At 39.6% G+C, this 16280-nt stretch overlaps 1 protein-coding gene across 4 annotated transcripts in view; it reads right to left on the bottom strand.

Moving 5' to 3' along the window:
• adgrl3.1 (adhesion G protein-coupled receptor L3.1) overlaps positions 1-16280 on the bottom strand; it is a 433939-nt gene that overhangs the window by 165033 nt on the left and 252626 nt on the right. For all 4 annotated transcript variants that reach the window (XM_060916519.1, XM_060916521.1, XM_060916522.1 and 1 more), the window contains exons 7-9: positions 3748-4050; positions 3330-3427; positions 740-928 (exon numbers count right to left, since the gene is read on the bottom strand). In XM_060916519.1, coding sequence (XP_060772502.1) covers positions 740-928; positions 3330-3427; positions 3748-4050 — 590 coding nt within the window. The remainder of the gene's footprint in view (positions 1-739; positions 929-3329; positions 3428-3747; positions 4051-16280) is intronic.

Here is a 16280-nt window from a genome sequence, read left to right as displayed (position 1 = left end):
CAGACGGACAGACAGACAAACAGACAGACACATGGATGGACAGATGGACAGACAGTTAGATATGAACATACAGACAAACGGGCAGACAGACAAATGCATATATGGGTGATAGATGGATGATAGATGGATGATGGATGGATGGATGATGGATGGATGGATAGACAGACAGATGTCCTGTTGTTGCTGTTTCTTCAGAATAAAACTCATTAAACTTCTCTAATGTGTGCGAATGACTTAAAGACGAGTGTGTGTGTGTGTGTGTGTGTGTGTGTGTGTGTGTGTGTGTGTGTGCGCGTGCGTGTTATATAACAGCACTTTAGGAGGGTAGATGTTTTTAACAGAAACTTTTTCCCATCAGTGCACTAAAATGTACATGCACACACACACACACACACACACACACACACACACACACACACACACAGAGAGAGAGAGAGAGAGAGAGAGAGAGGAGACTTTCACATGTCACACAGAGCCACACACACTGATTGATGAATTGCCTGAATTCAGGCTGATCAGTTGATAAACAGAAGCTGTTTCTCTTTCAGAAAAGCTTTAAATCAGAACCTCTTTAGGAAGCTACAAGCTGTAATCACCTGAGAAACCCTCCAGAAACTTCTACAGCACTACTGACATGTAATACTACTGTCATCACATTATTATAAAACATTGCACTGTTATGTGTGCTGGTGTTAATTAATGTAGCTCTGTGTGTGTGTGTGTGTGTGTGTGGGGTTACCTTGTTAAGACTGCGTGCCGCTGTGTCTTTCCCACCAGGAGTGAGGTTCCTCAGCTGCACGTCTAACAGCTCCACCAGCTGGGCCATGGCTCTGACTGTGGACGGGATGTCTCCTGGATGCAGCAATGCCGTCTTCGTCTGCTCAGCTAACTCACGCGCTATGATGGCGGCTGTCTCTCCTGACCTCATCTACAAACAGAGACACAGACACTGAAACAGTTCTAGTAATTTCCTTAACACTTTAGCAAAGTTCACTGGATAAATAAAGCTTCTTAGCGTACTTGTTCAAATACGCTATTGTTTCTATAGTAACGCCATACAGAGGGACCTGTACAGTGGACACACCATATAAACGTATTCAAATAAGTGTGTAATCATTGATATGGTGACGTCTGGTCTCCTTCCAAAAGACTCTGTTATAGGGTTCTACCTTCAAGCTTCAAGGATGACCCTTAAAGGATCTATGTTTTCTCACGATGCGAATGAAGTGTACAGAATTGAATTGAGCTAGTGACAGTTAGAAGAAAGAAAAATAAAAAAAAAAACAGTGTGATAGAGACACAATGAGGGGAGTGAGAGTAATGTAGAGAGAGAATGAGACAGAGAGAGACAGGATGTGAGACGGAAAGAAAAATAAAGAGAGATATAAAGAGGGAATGAGGAGGGAAGTAGACACTGAGTGAGAGAGAAGAGCAATGCGAGAGTGAGAGAGTCAGGCAGAGTTGGATAGAGACGGTAAGCATGACAGAGAGCACAAAGAAGTGCAGAGACAGAAAAAGAGAAAGAGGGTGAAATGTACTGAGAAACAGACACGGGATGGGGAGAGAGACAGACAGAGAGTGAGAGAGAGAGAGTAAGAGAGAGAGGTGAGGTAAGTGGGTATATTTTATTGATTTTCTGTTCTCTGTCCCTCGATGGTGAAATAAGCACAGGAACAAACTGCTTTATGGATCTGCAATTTTGCCAATTCACACATCTGTTCCCAGCAACACACACAAAACTATTTCCCATTATTATGATATCACCATAATTATATGTGTGATTGTGTTTGTGTGATTGTATGACTGTGTGATTGAGTGAATGTGCAATTCAGTGACTATGTGTGTGGTTGTATGACTGTGTGAATGTGTGATTTTGTGTGTGTGTGATTGTGCGATTGTATAATTGTATGTGTGTGATTGTATGACTGACTGTGTGATTGTATGACTGTGTGAATGTGTGATTGTGTGACTAAATTTGATTGTGTGACTGTGTGAGTGTGTGACTGTATTTATGATTTTGTGACTGTGTGATTGTATGATTGTGTGAATGTATGATTGTGTGACTGTGTGACTGTATTTATGATTGTGTGACTGTGTGATTGTATGATTGTGTGAATGTATGATTGTGTGACTGTGTGACTGTATTTATGATTGTGTGACTGTGTGATTGTATGATTGTGTGAATGTATGATTGTGTGACTGTGTGATTGTATGATTGTGTGAATGTGTGATTTTGTGTGTGTGATTGTGCGATTGTATAATTGTATGACTGACTGTGTGATTGTATGACTGTGTGAATGTGTGATTGTGTGACTAAATTTGATTGTGTGACTGTGTGATTGTGTGACTGTATTTATGATTTTGTGACTGTGTGATTGTATGACTGTGTAAATGTGTGATTGTGTGACTAAATTTGATTGTGTGACTGTGTGACTGTATTTATGATTGTATGACTGTGTGAATGTGTGATTGTGTGACTAAATTTGATTGTGTGACTGTGTGATTGTGTGACTGTATTTATGATTTTGTGACTGTGTGATTGTATGATTGTGTGAATGTATGATTGTGTGACTGTGTGATTGTATGATTGTGTGACTGTGTGATTGTATGATTGTGTGAATGTATGATTGTGTGACTGTGTGATTGTGTGACTGTGTGATTGTATGATTGTGTGAATGTATGATTGTGTGACTGATTTTATGATTGTGTAACTGTGTGATTGTATGATTGATTTTATGATTGTGTGATTGCATGATCTTATGCTTGTGTGAGTGATTTTATCATTGTATGATTGTGTGATTGCACGATTGCATGATTGTGTGATTGCATGATTGATTTTATGACTGTGTGACTGTGTGATTGTGTGACTGAATTTATGATTGTGATTGATTTTATGATTGTGTGACCGATTGTATGCTTGTGTGATTGTGTGACTGATTTTATGATTGTATGATTGTGCAATGCAAAGTAAGAAATAAAATATTACTGGAAAAAATAATCATGCTGGGAAATACTGACATGCTGGAGGCTCCTCACGCACACACAGAAAACAAAAACAAACAAACAAACAAACAAACAAAAAACCATCATATCAACAGTTATACATTCTAATATGAATTCGTCCACACAGTGGATCTGGACCTAAGTGGTTTTGCTTCCAGGATTTCAGTCTAACAACTCTCTCAGTAGGTAGGTAGGTGGATGGATGGATGGATGGATGGATGGATGGATGGATGGATGGATGGATGGATGGGCCTGCTGTATGGAATCCTGTCCAGCGAGTTACATTCCTATTGTCCTATATCCCATGATGCTCTGCATGCACTCACTCTCTGAGTTAAGTGATTGGTCCATGGTGAGGTGCAGTTGCTCATGTCTGGCCCCTTTCGGTCCCAGTAGCCCATCACACAGCTGTATGTCGCCACACCTGTAAATCAAAAATAACCACACGGAGAATGTAGAATATTCAGAAGAGCACAGAATGTAGTGGTGTATATTGGCTCTAAATGTAGATGTTTACAAGACTTAACATCAGCATACATTTTGGGCATTTGCCGTGTTCCTGTCTTAACCCTGCTGGCATTAAAGGTACGGTTCAATTTTTCTTAATAGAACTTTCGGTTTAACATTTGCAAACAATTACAGTGCATTTCCTGCTTATCATACTTTAATTTATTATCCGTGCATAAATACAACACACACACACACTATGATATTGAAGCAGCTGAACCTGTGTATTGGTCTTACCAATGGTCCCAGGAGGGCATGGTTGCTTGGCGACATGCCCCCGGTGAGTCTGGGGCCACGAGAGCTCAGCTGCCACACGCGTGGAGCAGTAGTCGATTACAGGTGGCGTCCGCGCCCACGAGGGAGGAGGAGTCAGAACCTCAGGAAGGAAGTTGTTATTGTCACGGCGACGGGGTGGTGCCATAGTTGTAGTTGTGGTCGTAGTCATGAGGGGGCGGAGCGTTCCTGTGTAAGGGTGTGGACGATTGGTGGCGCTCCGAGCAGGTGGGAGCTGATCTGGAAGCAAGACTGAGGAAGGAGAATCTGGTCGAGAGAGAGAGAGAGAGAGAGTTTATGATGTTGACATTTAACAGCAACATTTTTTTCCTTGCAACTTAAAGGAGCAGGGTGTAAAGTTAAAAGTGGCTTTACAACCTTAATAAATATATCATGTCATAACTACATCAGAAAAACTGTGATGGCAATATTGCTCTGCAATAGATCTCAGCTAATGTCTTCATTTCAGGATTCTGTTTGCATTATTCAGGGCCAGAAATGGGCATCACTCACACACACTGCTGAGCAAAACTGCTCAGCTTTGCACAATTTCTTTATGGAATCTTTACTAGGAGGTTGGAGGAGCTTAGAGGGGGGCATAGTGTTGTTTACACTCTAATTGTGATTCAGCTCTCAGTCAGCAGAGGGCCCTAAAAATGACTAGAATTTAAAAAACAAACAAACCGCTGCTCCTTTAAAAAAAAAAAAATAGCATAATAGCATTACATTTATTTATTTAGATTTATGTACTTTATTATTGTACAACCTTAAAAAAGTATGCTGGTTGCACAGCTTATCGTCTGATTTCTTTTTGTATTATTTGAGAGCAATTATTTTTGAAAACGGGGCGGCACGGTAGTGTAGTGGTTAGCGCTGTCGCTTCACAGCAAGAAGGTCCGGGTTCGAGCCCCGTGGCCGGCGAGGGCCTTTCTGTGCGGAGTTTGCATGTTCTCCCCGTGTCCGCGTGGGTTTCCTCCGGGTGCTCCAGTTTCCCCCACAGTCCAAAGACATGCAGGTTAGGCTAACTGGTGACTCTAAATTGACCGTAGGTGTGAATGTGAGTGTGAATGGTTGTCTGTGTCTATGTGTCAGCCCTGTGATGACCTGGCGACTTGTCCAGGGTGTACCCCGCCTTTCGCCCGTAGTCAGCTGGGATAGACTCCAGCTTGCCTGCGACCCTGTAGAAGGATAAAGCGGCTAGAGATAATGAGATGAGATGAGATATTTTTGAAAACATTTATCATCATTTCATGTTTTCTAATCATTTAGGAGCGATTTGAGTATTTGAGTAGCGATTACGATTAACACAAACGTGACACAAAGAGCACAATCTGAAGTTTGAGCAATGCAGCAAATGGAAGTTTCGCTGTTATTGCTGTTTGTTTCCTTTTGTTGCATGAATACAGTATGTTTACAGTCATTTTGTAGCAAAGCACGTTCGTCGTTCCGGGAAATCCTCTCATTTTTATATTGTGATATTTTCATGTGTGTACAGATTTGCAGAAATCTGTCACAATTTGTCACAACGGAACATCAGCGTCTAGGGCGATGCATCTGTGCATCAGAAATTTTTTTCATCAATGAAAGAGACAACAGTATTGGTTTCTAAGAACGATGTTGGTTACATACCTATTAGTCCAATTGCTGAATCCAAATCTCCGATACTTTGGTTAATTTGCTCACTGAATTTGCTCACGAAAAATTTCTGGTCAGAAATATGGCGAAGGAAAAAGGAAACATGGTTCTCACAAGGGCACAGAGAAATCCTAAAAACTGAGCTGGAGCTCAGTGAAATATTAGACAATTGCAAAAAATTATTCGGTTCAAACATTTTGTGGGTCGCATTCACCATTTGTTCGTCAAGTCAAATTTCCAGAACACAGCGTTTCTGTAGCACTACAGCCCTGGGGTGGGTTTCATTGGGATAATGTTGGCCTTTAGGGCTAAAGAGCGAGTTCAAAGACGCTCTTAAGCAGTGAACGCTGTCTCTGTACCTGATTTTCACAAACTCACTCAGTCTCTTAAAGAGCGTCTTTGCAATGTGTGTCCTTGATACAGGCATTAGTAGCTGCTAAAGGCGTTCGTACTGTAATTACTAAAGGCATTAGTAGTTGCTAAATCAGTTGATGAGGTCACATGGCGTTTGTTTTTTACCAAAAAACGATGAAATATAAAGTGTTAAAAATATGTTAATATATTGTATCGTCGGGGCGGCACGGTGGTGTAGTGGTTAGCGCTGTCGCCTCACAGCAAGAAGGTCCGGGTTCGTGGCCGGCGAGGGCCTTTCTGTGCGGTGTTTGCATGTTGTCCGCGTGGGTTTCCTCCGGGTGCTCCGGTTTCTCCCACAGTCCAAAGACATGCAGGTTAGGTTAACTGGTGACTCTAAATTGACCGTAGGTGTGAGTGTGAATGGTTGTCTATGTGTCAGCCCTGTGATGACCTGGTGACTTGTCCAGGGTGTACCCTGCCTTTTGCCCGTAGTCAGCTGGGATAGGCTCCAGCTTGCCTGCGACCCTGTAGAACAGGATAAAGCAGCTAGTGATAATGAGATGAGATGAGATTGTATCGTCATTAAGCATTACATATATTATGTGGTAATTAATAATTGAAACTATTTTACATTTTTGGACAATAACATTATTTTATTCTAAGGTTGTTGTTTTTTTTTTGTATAAAACGAACAAACGGGAGCATGAAAGAACAAGCAAATAATAAGCTCAATAATTAAGTAACTGTTTTACTACTCATTTCTGTCAGTAACAGTGCTGAAAACCAGAGGTCGGAGCAGCCTCCAAACATGGCCGCTCCAGACTACGCTTCCCAAGAGCAACAACACCCCCCCACCACCACCACCGGAAATCTAATCACATCACCTGCAGCCAATTACCCCGCAATCACCAACCCCGTATAAGCTCAGCAGCCACAAACACTTCTCATGAAGTATTGTTCTGTGTCTCATACCTGACTTTACCAAGCCTTCTGTTTATCTTCTGCCTTCCTGTTAATGAACTCTGTTCCTGATCTCATTCGACTTTGTCTTCCCACCCTACGCTGTGCTGTCCGCAAATTGAGCGAGCCATGCCTGTTTCCTGACTACAATTTCTGACTCACGTTCTGACTTTGTCTGCAGTTTGTGTCGTGCCCGCTCTCCCCCTGCAATTGCATAGGCAATTGCATCCGTAAGTGCCTATGATAGGACTATCAGCTGCACACAAACATGCAGTCAGGATTATTTCAACAGTTATCCACAATGCCAAGGTAGCAATGTTCCTCCTTATATATATATATATATATATAAAATCTTATCTCATTATCTCTACAGGATCGCAGGCAAGCTGGAGCCTATCCCAGCTGACTACGGGCAAAAGGCGGGGTACACCCTGGACAAGTCACCAGGTCATCACAGGGCTGACACATAGACAACCATTCACACCTACAGTCAATTTAGAGTCACCAGTTAACCTAACCTGCATGTCTTTGGACTGTGGGGGAAACCGGAGCACCCAGAGGAAACCCACGGGGAGAACATGCAAACTCCACACAGAAAAGCCCTCGCCAGCCACGGGGCTCGAACCCAGAACCTTCTTGCTGTGAGGCAACAGCGCTAACCACTACACCACCGTGCCGCGCATATATGTATATATATACAGACACACAGTGGTGCTTGAAAGTTTGTGAACCCTTTAGAATTTTCTAGATTTCTGCATAAATATGACCTAAAACATCATCAGATTTTCACACAAGTCCTAAAAGTAGATAAAGAGAACCCAGTTAAACAAATGAGACAAAAATATTATACTTGGTCATTTATTTATTGAGGAAAATTATCTAATATTACATTTGTATGTGGCAAAAGTATGTGAACCTCTAGGATTAGCAGTTAATTTGAAGGTGAAATTAAAGTCAGGTGTTTTCAATCAATGGGATGACAATCAGGTGTGAGTGGGCACCCTGTTTTATTTAAAGAGCAGGGATCTATCAAAGTCTGATCTTCACAACACATGTTTGTGGAAGTGTATCATGACACGAAAAAAGGAGATTTCTGAGGACCTCAGAAAAAGCGTTGTTGATGCTCATCAGGTTGGAAAAGGTGACAAAACCATCTCTAAAGAGTTTGGACTCCAACAATCCACAGTCAGACAGATTGTGTATAAATGGAGGAAATTCAAGACCATTGTTACCCTCCCCAGGAGTGGTCGACCAACAAAGATCACTCCAAGAGCAAGGCGTGTAATAGTTGGCGAGCTCACAAAGGACCCCAGGGTAACTTCTTAGCAACTGAAGGCCTCTCTCACATTGGCTAATGTTAATGTTCATGAGTCCACCATCAGGAGAACACTGAACAACAATGGTGTGCATGGCAGAGTCGCAAGGAGAAAGCCACTGCTCTCCAAAAAGAACATTGCTGCTCATCTGCAGTTTGCTAAAAAGATCACGTGGACAAGCCAGAAGGCTATTGGAAAAATGTTTTGTGGATGGATGAGACCATAATAGAACTTTTTGGTTTCATTGAGAAGCTTTATGTTTGGAAAAAGGAAAACACTGCATTCCAGCATAAGAACCTTATCCCATCTGTGAAGCATAGTGGTGGTAGTATCATGGTTTGGTCCTGTTTTGCTGCATCTGGGGCCAGGACGGCTTGACATCATTGATGGAACAATGAATTCTGAATTATACCAGCGAATTCTAAAGGAAAATATCAGGACATCTGTCCATGAACTGAATCTCAAGAGAAGGTGGGTCATGCAGCAAGACAACGACCCTAAGCACACAAGTTGTTCTACCAAAGAATGGTTAAAGAAGAATAAAGTTAATGTTTTGGAATGGCCAAGTCAGAGTCCTGACCTTAATCCAATGGAAATGTTGTGGAAGGACCTGAAGCGAGCAGTTCATGTGAGGAAACCCACCAACATCCCAGAGTTGAAGCTGTTCTGTATGGAGGAATGGGCTAAAATTCCTCCAAGCCGGTGTGCAGGACTGATCAACAGTTACCGGAAACGTTTAGTTGCAGTTATTGCTGCACAAGGGGGTCACACCAGATACTGAAAGCAAAGGTTCACATACTTTTGCCACTCACAGATATGTAATATTGGATCATTTTCCTCAATAAATAAATGACCAAGTATAATATTTTTGTCTCGTTTGTTTAACTGGGTTCTCTTTATCTACTTTTAGGACTTGTGTGAAAATCTGATGATGTTTTAGGTCATATTTATGCAGAAATATAGAACATTCTAAAGGGTTCACAAACTTTCAAGCACCACTGTAAATCCACCTGTTCTGGAAGGACCCTGACTCTGCAACACTACTAAGCAAGCAACATGAAAACCAAGGAGCCTCCAAACATTTTATATACACACACACACACACACACACACACACACAGTTGCGGTCAGAAGTTTACATACAGTGACATGAATGTCATCTTGGATATGAATGTCATGGCAATATTTGGGCTTTCAGTAATTTCTTTGAACTGTTCTTTTTCTGTGGCAGAATGTACAGCATACATCTTTAAGTAAAAAAAACCCTAGAATTTGGTGCACACATTTTTATTTTCTTTGGGTTTTCTGAAATCAACACTTGGTCAAAATTATACATACAGGGTCAAACATATACATACAGCACACGTAATATTTGGATAAAATGCCTCTTTGCAAGATTCACCTTGACCAGACATTTTTGTTTACCATGAACAAGCTTCTGGCAAAATTCTGGTTGGATATTTCACGACTCTTCATGGTAGAATTGGTGGAGTTCAATTAAATTTGTTTCTTTTTCTTGGCATGGACTCGACTTATAAGCACGGTCCATATATTTTCAATAGGGTTGAAGTCAGGACTTGTTTTAAGCTTAATGTTAGCCTGCTTTATTCTCCACAACCAGCTCTGATGTGTGTTTGGGTTCATTGTCCTGTTGTAACTCCCAAGTCGTGTTCACGTTTCTGATGGTTTATGCTGAAGAATTCTGAGGTAGTCCTCCTCCTTCATTATTCCATCCACTTTGTGCAATGAACCAGTTCCACTGGCAGCAAAACAGCCCCAGAGCATGATGATCCTACCACCACCACCAGCTGGTACAGTGTCCCTCTGTATATGATGGTTATTGTGGCCAAACAACTCAATCTTTGTCTCATCTGACCATACAGCTATCCTCCAGAAGGCTTTTTTTTTTTGTCTGTGTGGTCAGTTTCAAACGTTAGTTAAGCTTGAAGTAGTCAATTTTGGAGCAGGGGGTTATTTCTTGGATAAGTCCATGAGCCTCTTAGTCCATGGTGATCTGAACTGTAGACAGTGATCCATCAGCTTCCAGTTCATGGCAGGGCTGTGCCATGGTGGTTCCCAGGTTGTTCCTGACCATCCAAACCAATTTCCTTTCAGCTGAGGGTGACACTTTGGGTTTTCTTGAAGCAAAGTGGCTTGGCAAAGTGACTACACCTCACAATAACTTGGACACAATTGTTTGAACTGATCTTGGAATGTGCAGTTGTTTAGAAATGGCCCCAAGAGACATTCCAGAGTTGTGTATATCTGTGATCCTCTTTCTCAGATCTGCACTGAGCTCCTTGGACTTTCCCATTTTACTGTGTGTTGGTCAACCCAATGAGTGCTGTAAACAAACCCTTTGTATGAAGGCACAGAGAAGCAACCAGCTGTAGTCAATCATGATCACTAACAGGAAGTTAAGAGACCTCGGCCTTGGCAAGATAAGAAACACTTTGGAAGTCTCAGCACCTTTGAATTAATAATCTAAGTCCACGCATGTAAATTTTTGACCCTGTATGTCTAATTTTGACCTGTGTTGATTTCAGAAAACCCAAAGAAAATTAAAACTTGTGCACCAAATTCGAGTTGTTTTTTTGATGAAAGATGTATGCTGTACAATCATTCTGCCACAGAAAAAGAACAGTTCAAAGAAATTACTGAAAGCCCAAATATTGCCATGACATTCATATCCAAGATGACATTCATGTCACTGTATGTAAACTTCTGACCACAACTGTATATACACACAAAAAAAATTAGAGGTGCAGAAATTTCTCATTTATGACACTAAACAAGATAATCATCACATTTTAATCAAATTTAACTCCATTAGGTGAGAGATATCAATGAGACATTCCGATATCCAAACGTAAGTCCATAACATACTGAAATATATTCAACATGTTTTGCATTTCTTTATTTAATAATTAGCTGGATGTACTTGCAATATACAGAAAAAATTATTTCACACCGGCAGGAGATTCAACACCAGTTTCCCCCGTCGATTTCCTCCGAGAGTCCCTCAAAGGCGCATTCTGTGTATTCAGCTGTGAGGAGACACTCTTTGCTGTGAAAAAGAGTGATTCATGTCCATCGTAAGTTAAGAGCGAACTAAAGTACTACTTTGGCTATGACGTTGTTCAGGAAAACCAGGTTAGCTTAACGATGGATCTTAAGAGTCAGTTCAAGATGCTCTTGGCCTTAAGAGGCTTTCAGGAAACCCAGCCCTGTCCTTTGGCTCAGTTTGCCAAAGTCTCATGCCTCAGTTTATAAGCTCAAAAATGCTGCAACCTAAAATACACGTCATGTTTGGTTGATGTAATTCAGGATCAAATCACTTTTTTTTTTAACAGAAGTCAAACCACACCAGAGTTGCAACTGGAACTGTAACGAGACCACCTCGCTCAAGCCCGTCTCGGTTGGTTTGGTCCGTATCCAAATGTTGTCGCTTGTGTAAAGAAATTGCACCAAAGAAGAAAAGGCACACGGCTTTGATTCAAACTGACTAAACATTGTATATGTGAAAGCATCCTGAGGCTTATGAATTAACCAGCATGAAGCAAAACGGACAGACCAGATGCCAATATATGTCCTTTATGTCCTTCACGTCCTTTCCCCTTCAGTAAAATGGCTTCTGTGAATTTTACTCAGGTCTGATCTGATCGCATTTACAGCCATGTCTGTGGACTGGCTTTAAAATGGATTAAAAATGAAGCACGACCTAAAGGCTCTGGTGTGGGCCTGTTGTTGTTTTGAAATGTGCAGTGGAAAAATACAGTGGGAGAAAAAGAGAGCGAGAGAGAAAGAGAGAGAGATACGAGGTGGAGGAAGAGGCAAAAGATAGTGAGAGAGAATATAGCTAGCTTATGTAAGAAGAGTGTTATTGCTTGAGGGAAGGCTTACAAACACATTTATATTATACTATAATGCAGTAATTACACTAACCTGGAATTTGTGTGTGTGAATGGATTTCCTACTGCAGTGAGGCAGCCATCAGATACAAGGCATAGAATGCGTGATGCCTTGTGAATATGCTTTCGCTCTACAGCCACATCAATAAAGTTAAAAAAGAGAAACTTTAACGAAAGTAAAGGGAGCGAGCGAGAGAGACAGAGAGAGACGGGGGATCAGGAAAACAGGAGAACAGGAGAGTGAGATCAGTTCAGATGTCAAACATGTCAAAAATGAAATAGATGTGTTTATGAAAGGGGTTTGTTTGGGAATGGAAGAGTTCTGCATTTTTTTTTAGCACAAGCTTCAGGCTTGAGCTGTGTTACTGAGGAAAAAAAAGAGAAAGACATCCTCCCTCCTGTCAGATGTGTCAAAAATGCTCCCTCTTCTGCTCCCTCCTTCTCTCTCTCTCCAGCATCTACGTATGTGTTTTCAGGGATGACTGAGCGAGCCAGGAGTCTGGAGAATGTGAGTGTGTGTGCGTATGTGTGTGAGCGTGTGCACACTGCACAGTATTCAGGAACGTGTGTTTTAACAGGCCCAAATCATAAGTTCAGGGACGGCAGGGAGACAAAGATAAATGGTGTTTAAACGGCACGTTGCCACTGTGCCACCACACACGCACGCACGCACGCTCAAACACTGCATGACAGCAGTTTATTGATGGTGAGCAGGAAGTTACACAGTGCATCGAATTTTCATTCCTTAAAGGGTGAGCTGGACTAAACGGACTGCTAGAATTATGTTAATACGTATGCTTGTGTGTGTGTGTGTGTGTGTGTGTGTGTGTGTGTGTGTGTGTGTGTGTGTTGTATGCAAACAAGGTTTTTAAAGCACGACTTTAGCACATAACAAGCTCTCATGAGGATCTATTCCCACTCAGCAGTGCAATCAATTTCAAAGTGTAAATAGAAAAATGTGAGCTGACTGATATTTAAAAAAAAAAAAGGAAGAAGAAAAAATGTATTTCACAGCTGGGAAAAGTAGCCGAATAAGGTGTTAAGTGGCTGAGATGGTCTGGGGGAAACACACTCCTGAGGCGCCTGTGAGAGGTCGCCAGGGTGTTTCTATGAGTGTGTAATTGTATGAAAAAGAGGCGGTTTGGGAGAAACTGACAATTCTTGGAAATTTGACTAAACAAGCGATTTTCAAGCAAAGTATTGAGCACTAACTCTATACGTGCCCTCAAAGTTAACCGCTTTTCACTTTTTCTGAGTTATGTTAAGAATTTTAAGCCTTTAAAGTTCCAAGACCTGCCAATGAATCTAGACAGATCTTAATAATAATAATAATAATAATAATTATTATTATTATTATTATTATATCCAAAGCACAGTCCAGTGCATTCTACATTGCTGTCTTTTGTTTTGCTTTCTTGTTTGTTTCTTTGTTTGTTTTAAAGTAGGCCTCATCCCAAGCTCCTAATCAATACTCAATGATTTTTTTATGACTCCTGTATTTTCAGTATTTTATTCAGGAAAACAAGAATGCCGACCCACTGGGCTGAGAACTGACTTACTTGCTATCAGACAATCTTCCAAGTTAAAGAGTGTCGAGAAAGAGTGCACAATGTTTTCTCCATTATCATTTGGATTAACCTTAAAATCCCAGACTAGTCTATTCAGTAACTACTACTGTTATTTGGTAACTATTATGAATCATTCAGTAGGTACTAGAAATTATTTAGTAGCTACAACCAATTATTCAGTAACTATTAAAGATTATTCAGTAACTACTATTAATTATTTAGTAAGTACAAGAAATGATTCAGTAACTACAAGATATTATTCAGTAACTACTGTATTAAAGATTCAATAACTACTAGAAATTATTTAGTAGCTACTATGAATTATTCAGTAACTATTAAAGATTAAGTAACTACAACAAATTTTCTTAATTAATACAATTTTCAATAACTACTATGAATTATTTAGTAGCTATGAGAAATTATTCAGTAACAACTATGAATAATTTAGTGATTACTATAAATTATTCAGTAACTACTATAAATTATTTAATAACTACAAGTTATTTAATAACTATTAAAGATTAAGTAACTACAACAATTGTTTCAGTAACTACTACAATTTTCAGTAACTATTATGAATTATTTAGTCACTATTAAAGTCAATAACTACTATAAATTATTTAGTAACTTAAAGTTTCAGTAACTGCTATAAATTATTTAATAACAAGTTATTCAGTAACTATTAAAGATTAAGTAACTACAACAATTTATGAGCTACAATTTTCAGTAACTACTATGAATTATTTAGTAGCTTTGAGAAATTATTCAGTAACTACTATGAATAATTCAGTAACTACAAATTATTCAGTAACTACTATAAATTATTTAGTAACTACAAGCTATTCAGTAACTATTATTCAGTAACCACTAGAAATGATTCAGGCTACATCCACACGACAACGGCAACGAGATTTTATTAAAAAAAATATCGCGTCCACATGGGCAACGGATGAGTAAAATATCAGGTACATTATGGCAACGCAATGCTTGCTGAAAACGATGCAATACACATGCCACACCTCTACGTGAGCTGTAAGACGGTCCCATCGGAGACACCAGAACAATAGAAGAAGTAGGACGCATGCGCATAAACCCCTTCTTCTACCCGGCGTGAAGCACTCACAGGAACAAGCACACAACAACAAGAAGAAGATGGCTGGACTACGCGAGGAAATCGTGCCTTCTGTGTGTACAAATTAGTTTTATTAGTGTGCATAGTTTTATATAACTTAATTTTCTTATTGTGTGTGAACATTTTGAAAAGCATTTTTATATAATTTATATAACTTTTTATATTGTGTGTGAACATTTTGAAAAGCAGTCTTATCCAATAAAAAAAAGAAATTCAAGAAATGGTTCAGTTACTTGTTTATTTAAAAGAAAAGCTGTATACAAAAGTGAATGCAATGCAGTGGTTCATACAAAACAGCGAGAGTGCTGCTTGTTCTAGTCATGTGGTTGTGACATCATCGTAAACAAATCCGTTCTACTCATCCAGACGACTTCGCAACGGCGCTGTTGACAGATTTTTCCACTCTGGAACCCGTTCTCGTTTTGGGGCACCCAAAACGCCGGTGCTGTGTGGACGCCAGGACGAAACGATAAACAATTTTATCAGATTCACCTGAATCCGTTGCCGTGTGGACAGCCTCTCAGTAGCTACTATGAATTACTCAGTAACTATTAAAGATTTTTCAGTAACTATTATGAATTATTCAATAACTACTATACATTATTTAGTAACTAACAGAAATTATTCAATAACGACTACAAATTTCTCAAAAGCTACTACGAGTTATGTAGTAACTACTAGAAATTTTTCAGTAAATAATGTGGGGAGTTACTACTACTATAGTTAATGATGTACAATACCATTGAATCTCTGGAATTACTTCACATATGTAGTGCCAGTCTGTACAGTTAAAAATCTTCTAAGAAAACAACTCTTCTTTTGCAGATATTCCTGCACAGTGGCATGCCCTGCATCGTAAAATCATTATGTGAGTTTTGGTACCACAGAGAAATAAAACAAAAACAGCAAAAAGATGAATCCAGTGACCACCATTTTCAAGACCATTTTCTGTATTTTGACTATTTTCTACATTGTAGAACAATAGTAAAGACACCAAAACTATGAAGTAACATCTGGAACATACACTGAAAAAAATTAAACATTGGCTCAAATAAAAAAAATTGAGGTAATCGATCACACCTAATATTGTAGTGTTATACAATATAAATAATTCATTTGATTTGACCTGAAATATTTAACTTCATGTAAACCAATTTCTGATGGTTGAACCAAAGCAATTATTTCAGATTTTCCTAAATTAAAATAAATAAATTGCTTTTTTTGGGCTTTTTTCACCTTTATTTGATAGGACAGTGTAGAGACAGAAAATGAGCTGGAGAGAGACAGGGAGGGATTGGGAAATGACCGCGGGTCAGACTCGAACCCGGGTCCCCAGATTTATGGCATGGCACCTTAGTTGACTGATCCACAGTGCCCCCAAATACATTGGTTTTATTACTTAATGTACACTGAAAAAAGTGAAACAAAGCTGTTGTTCATTTAATGTATTTGTTTTCATTCCAGTGAATAAAAAAAAATAGTTTGCTCCCATATTCAAAAGTTGTTTAAATGAATTTAAAATATTCAGGTTTAACAAAGATTATCTTTGTTAAACCTGAATATTTTAAATTCATTTAAACAACTTTTGAATATGGGAGCAAACTATTTTTTTTATTCACTG

The sequence above is a fragment of the Neoarius graeffei genome, chromosome 3 (genome assembly GCF_027579695.1).
Source record: "Neoarius graeffei isolate fNeoGra1 chromosome 3, fNeoGra1.pri, whole genome shotgun sequence".
Taxonomy (NCBI): domain Eukaryota; kingdom Metazoa; phylum Chordata; class Actinopteri; order Siluriformes; family Ariidae; genus Neoarius; species Neoarius graeffei.
The sequence above is the reverse complement of the archived record's forward strand: the minus strand, read 5'-3'. Positions and strand labels throughout refer to the sequence as shown.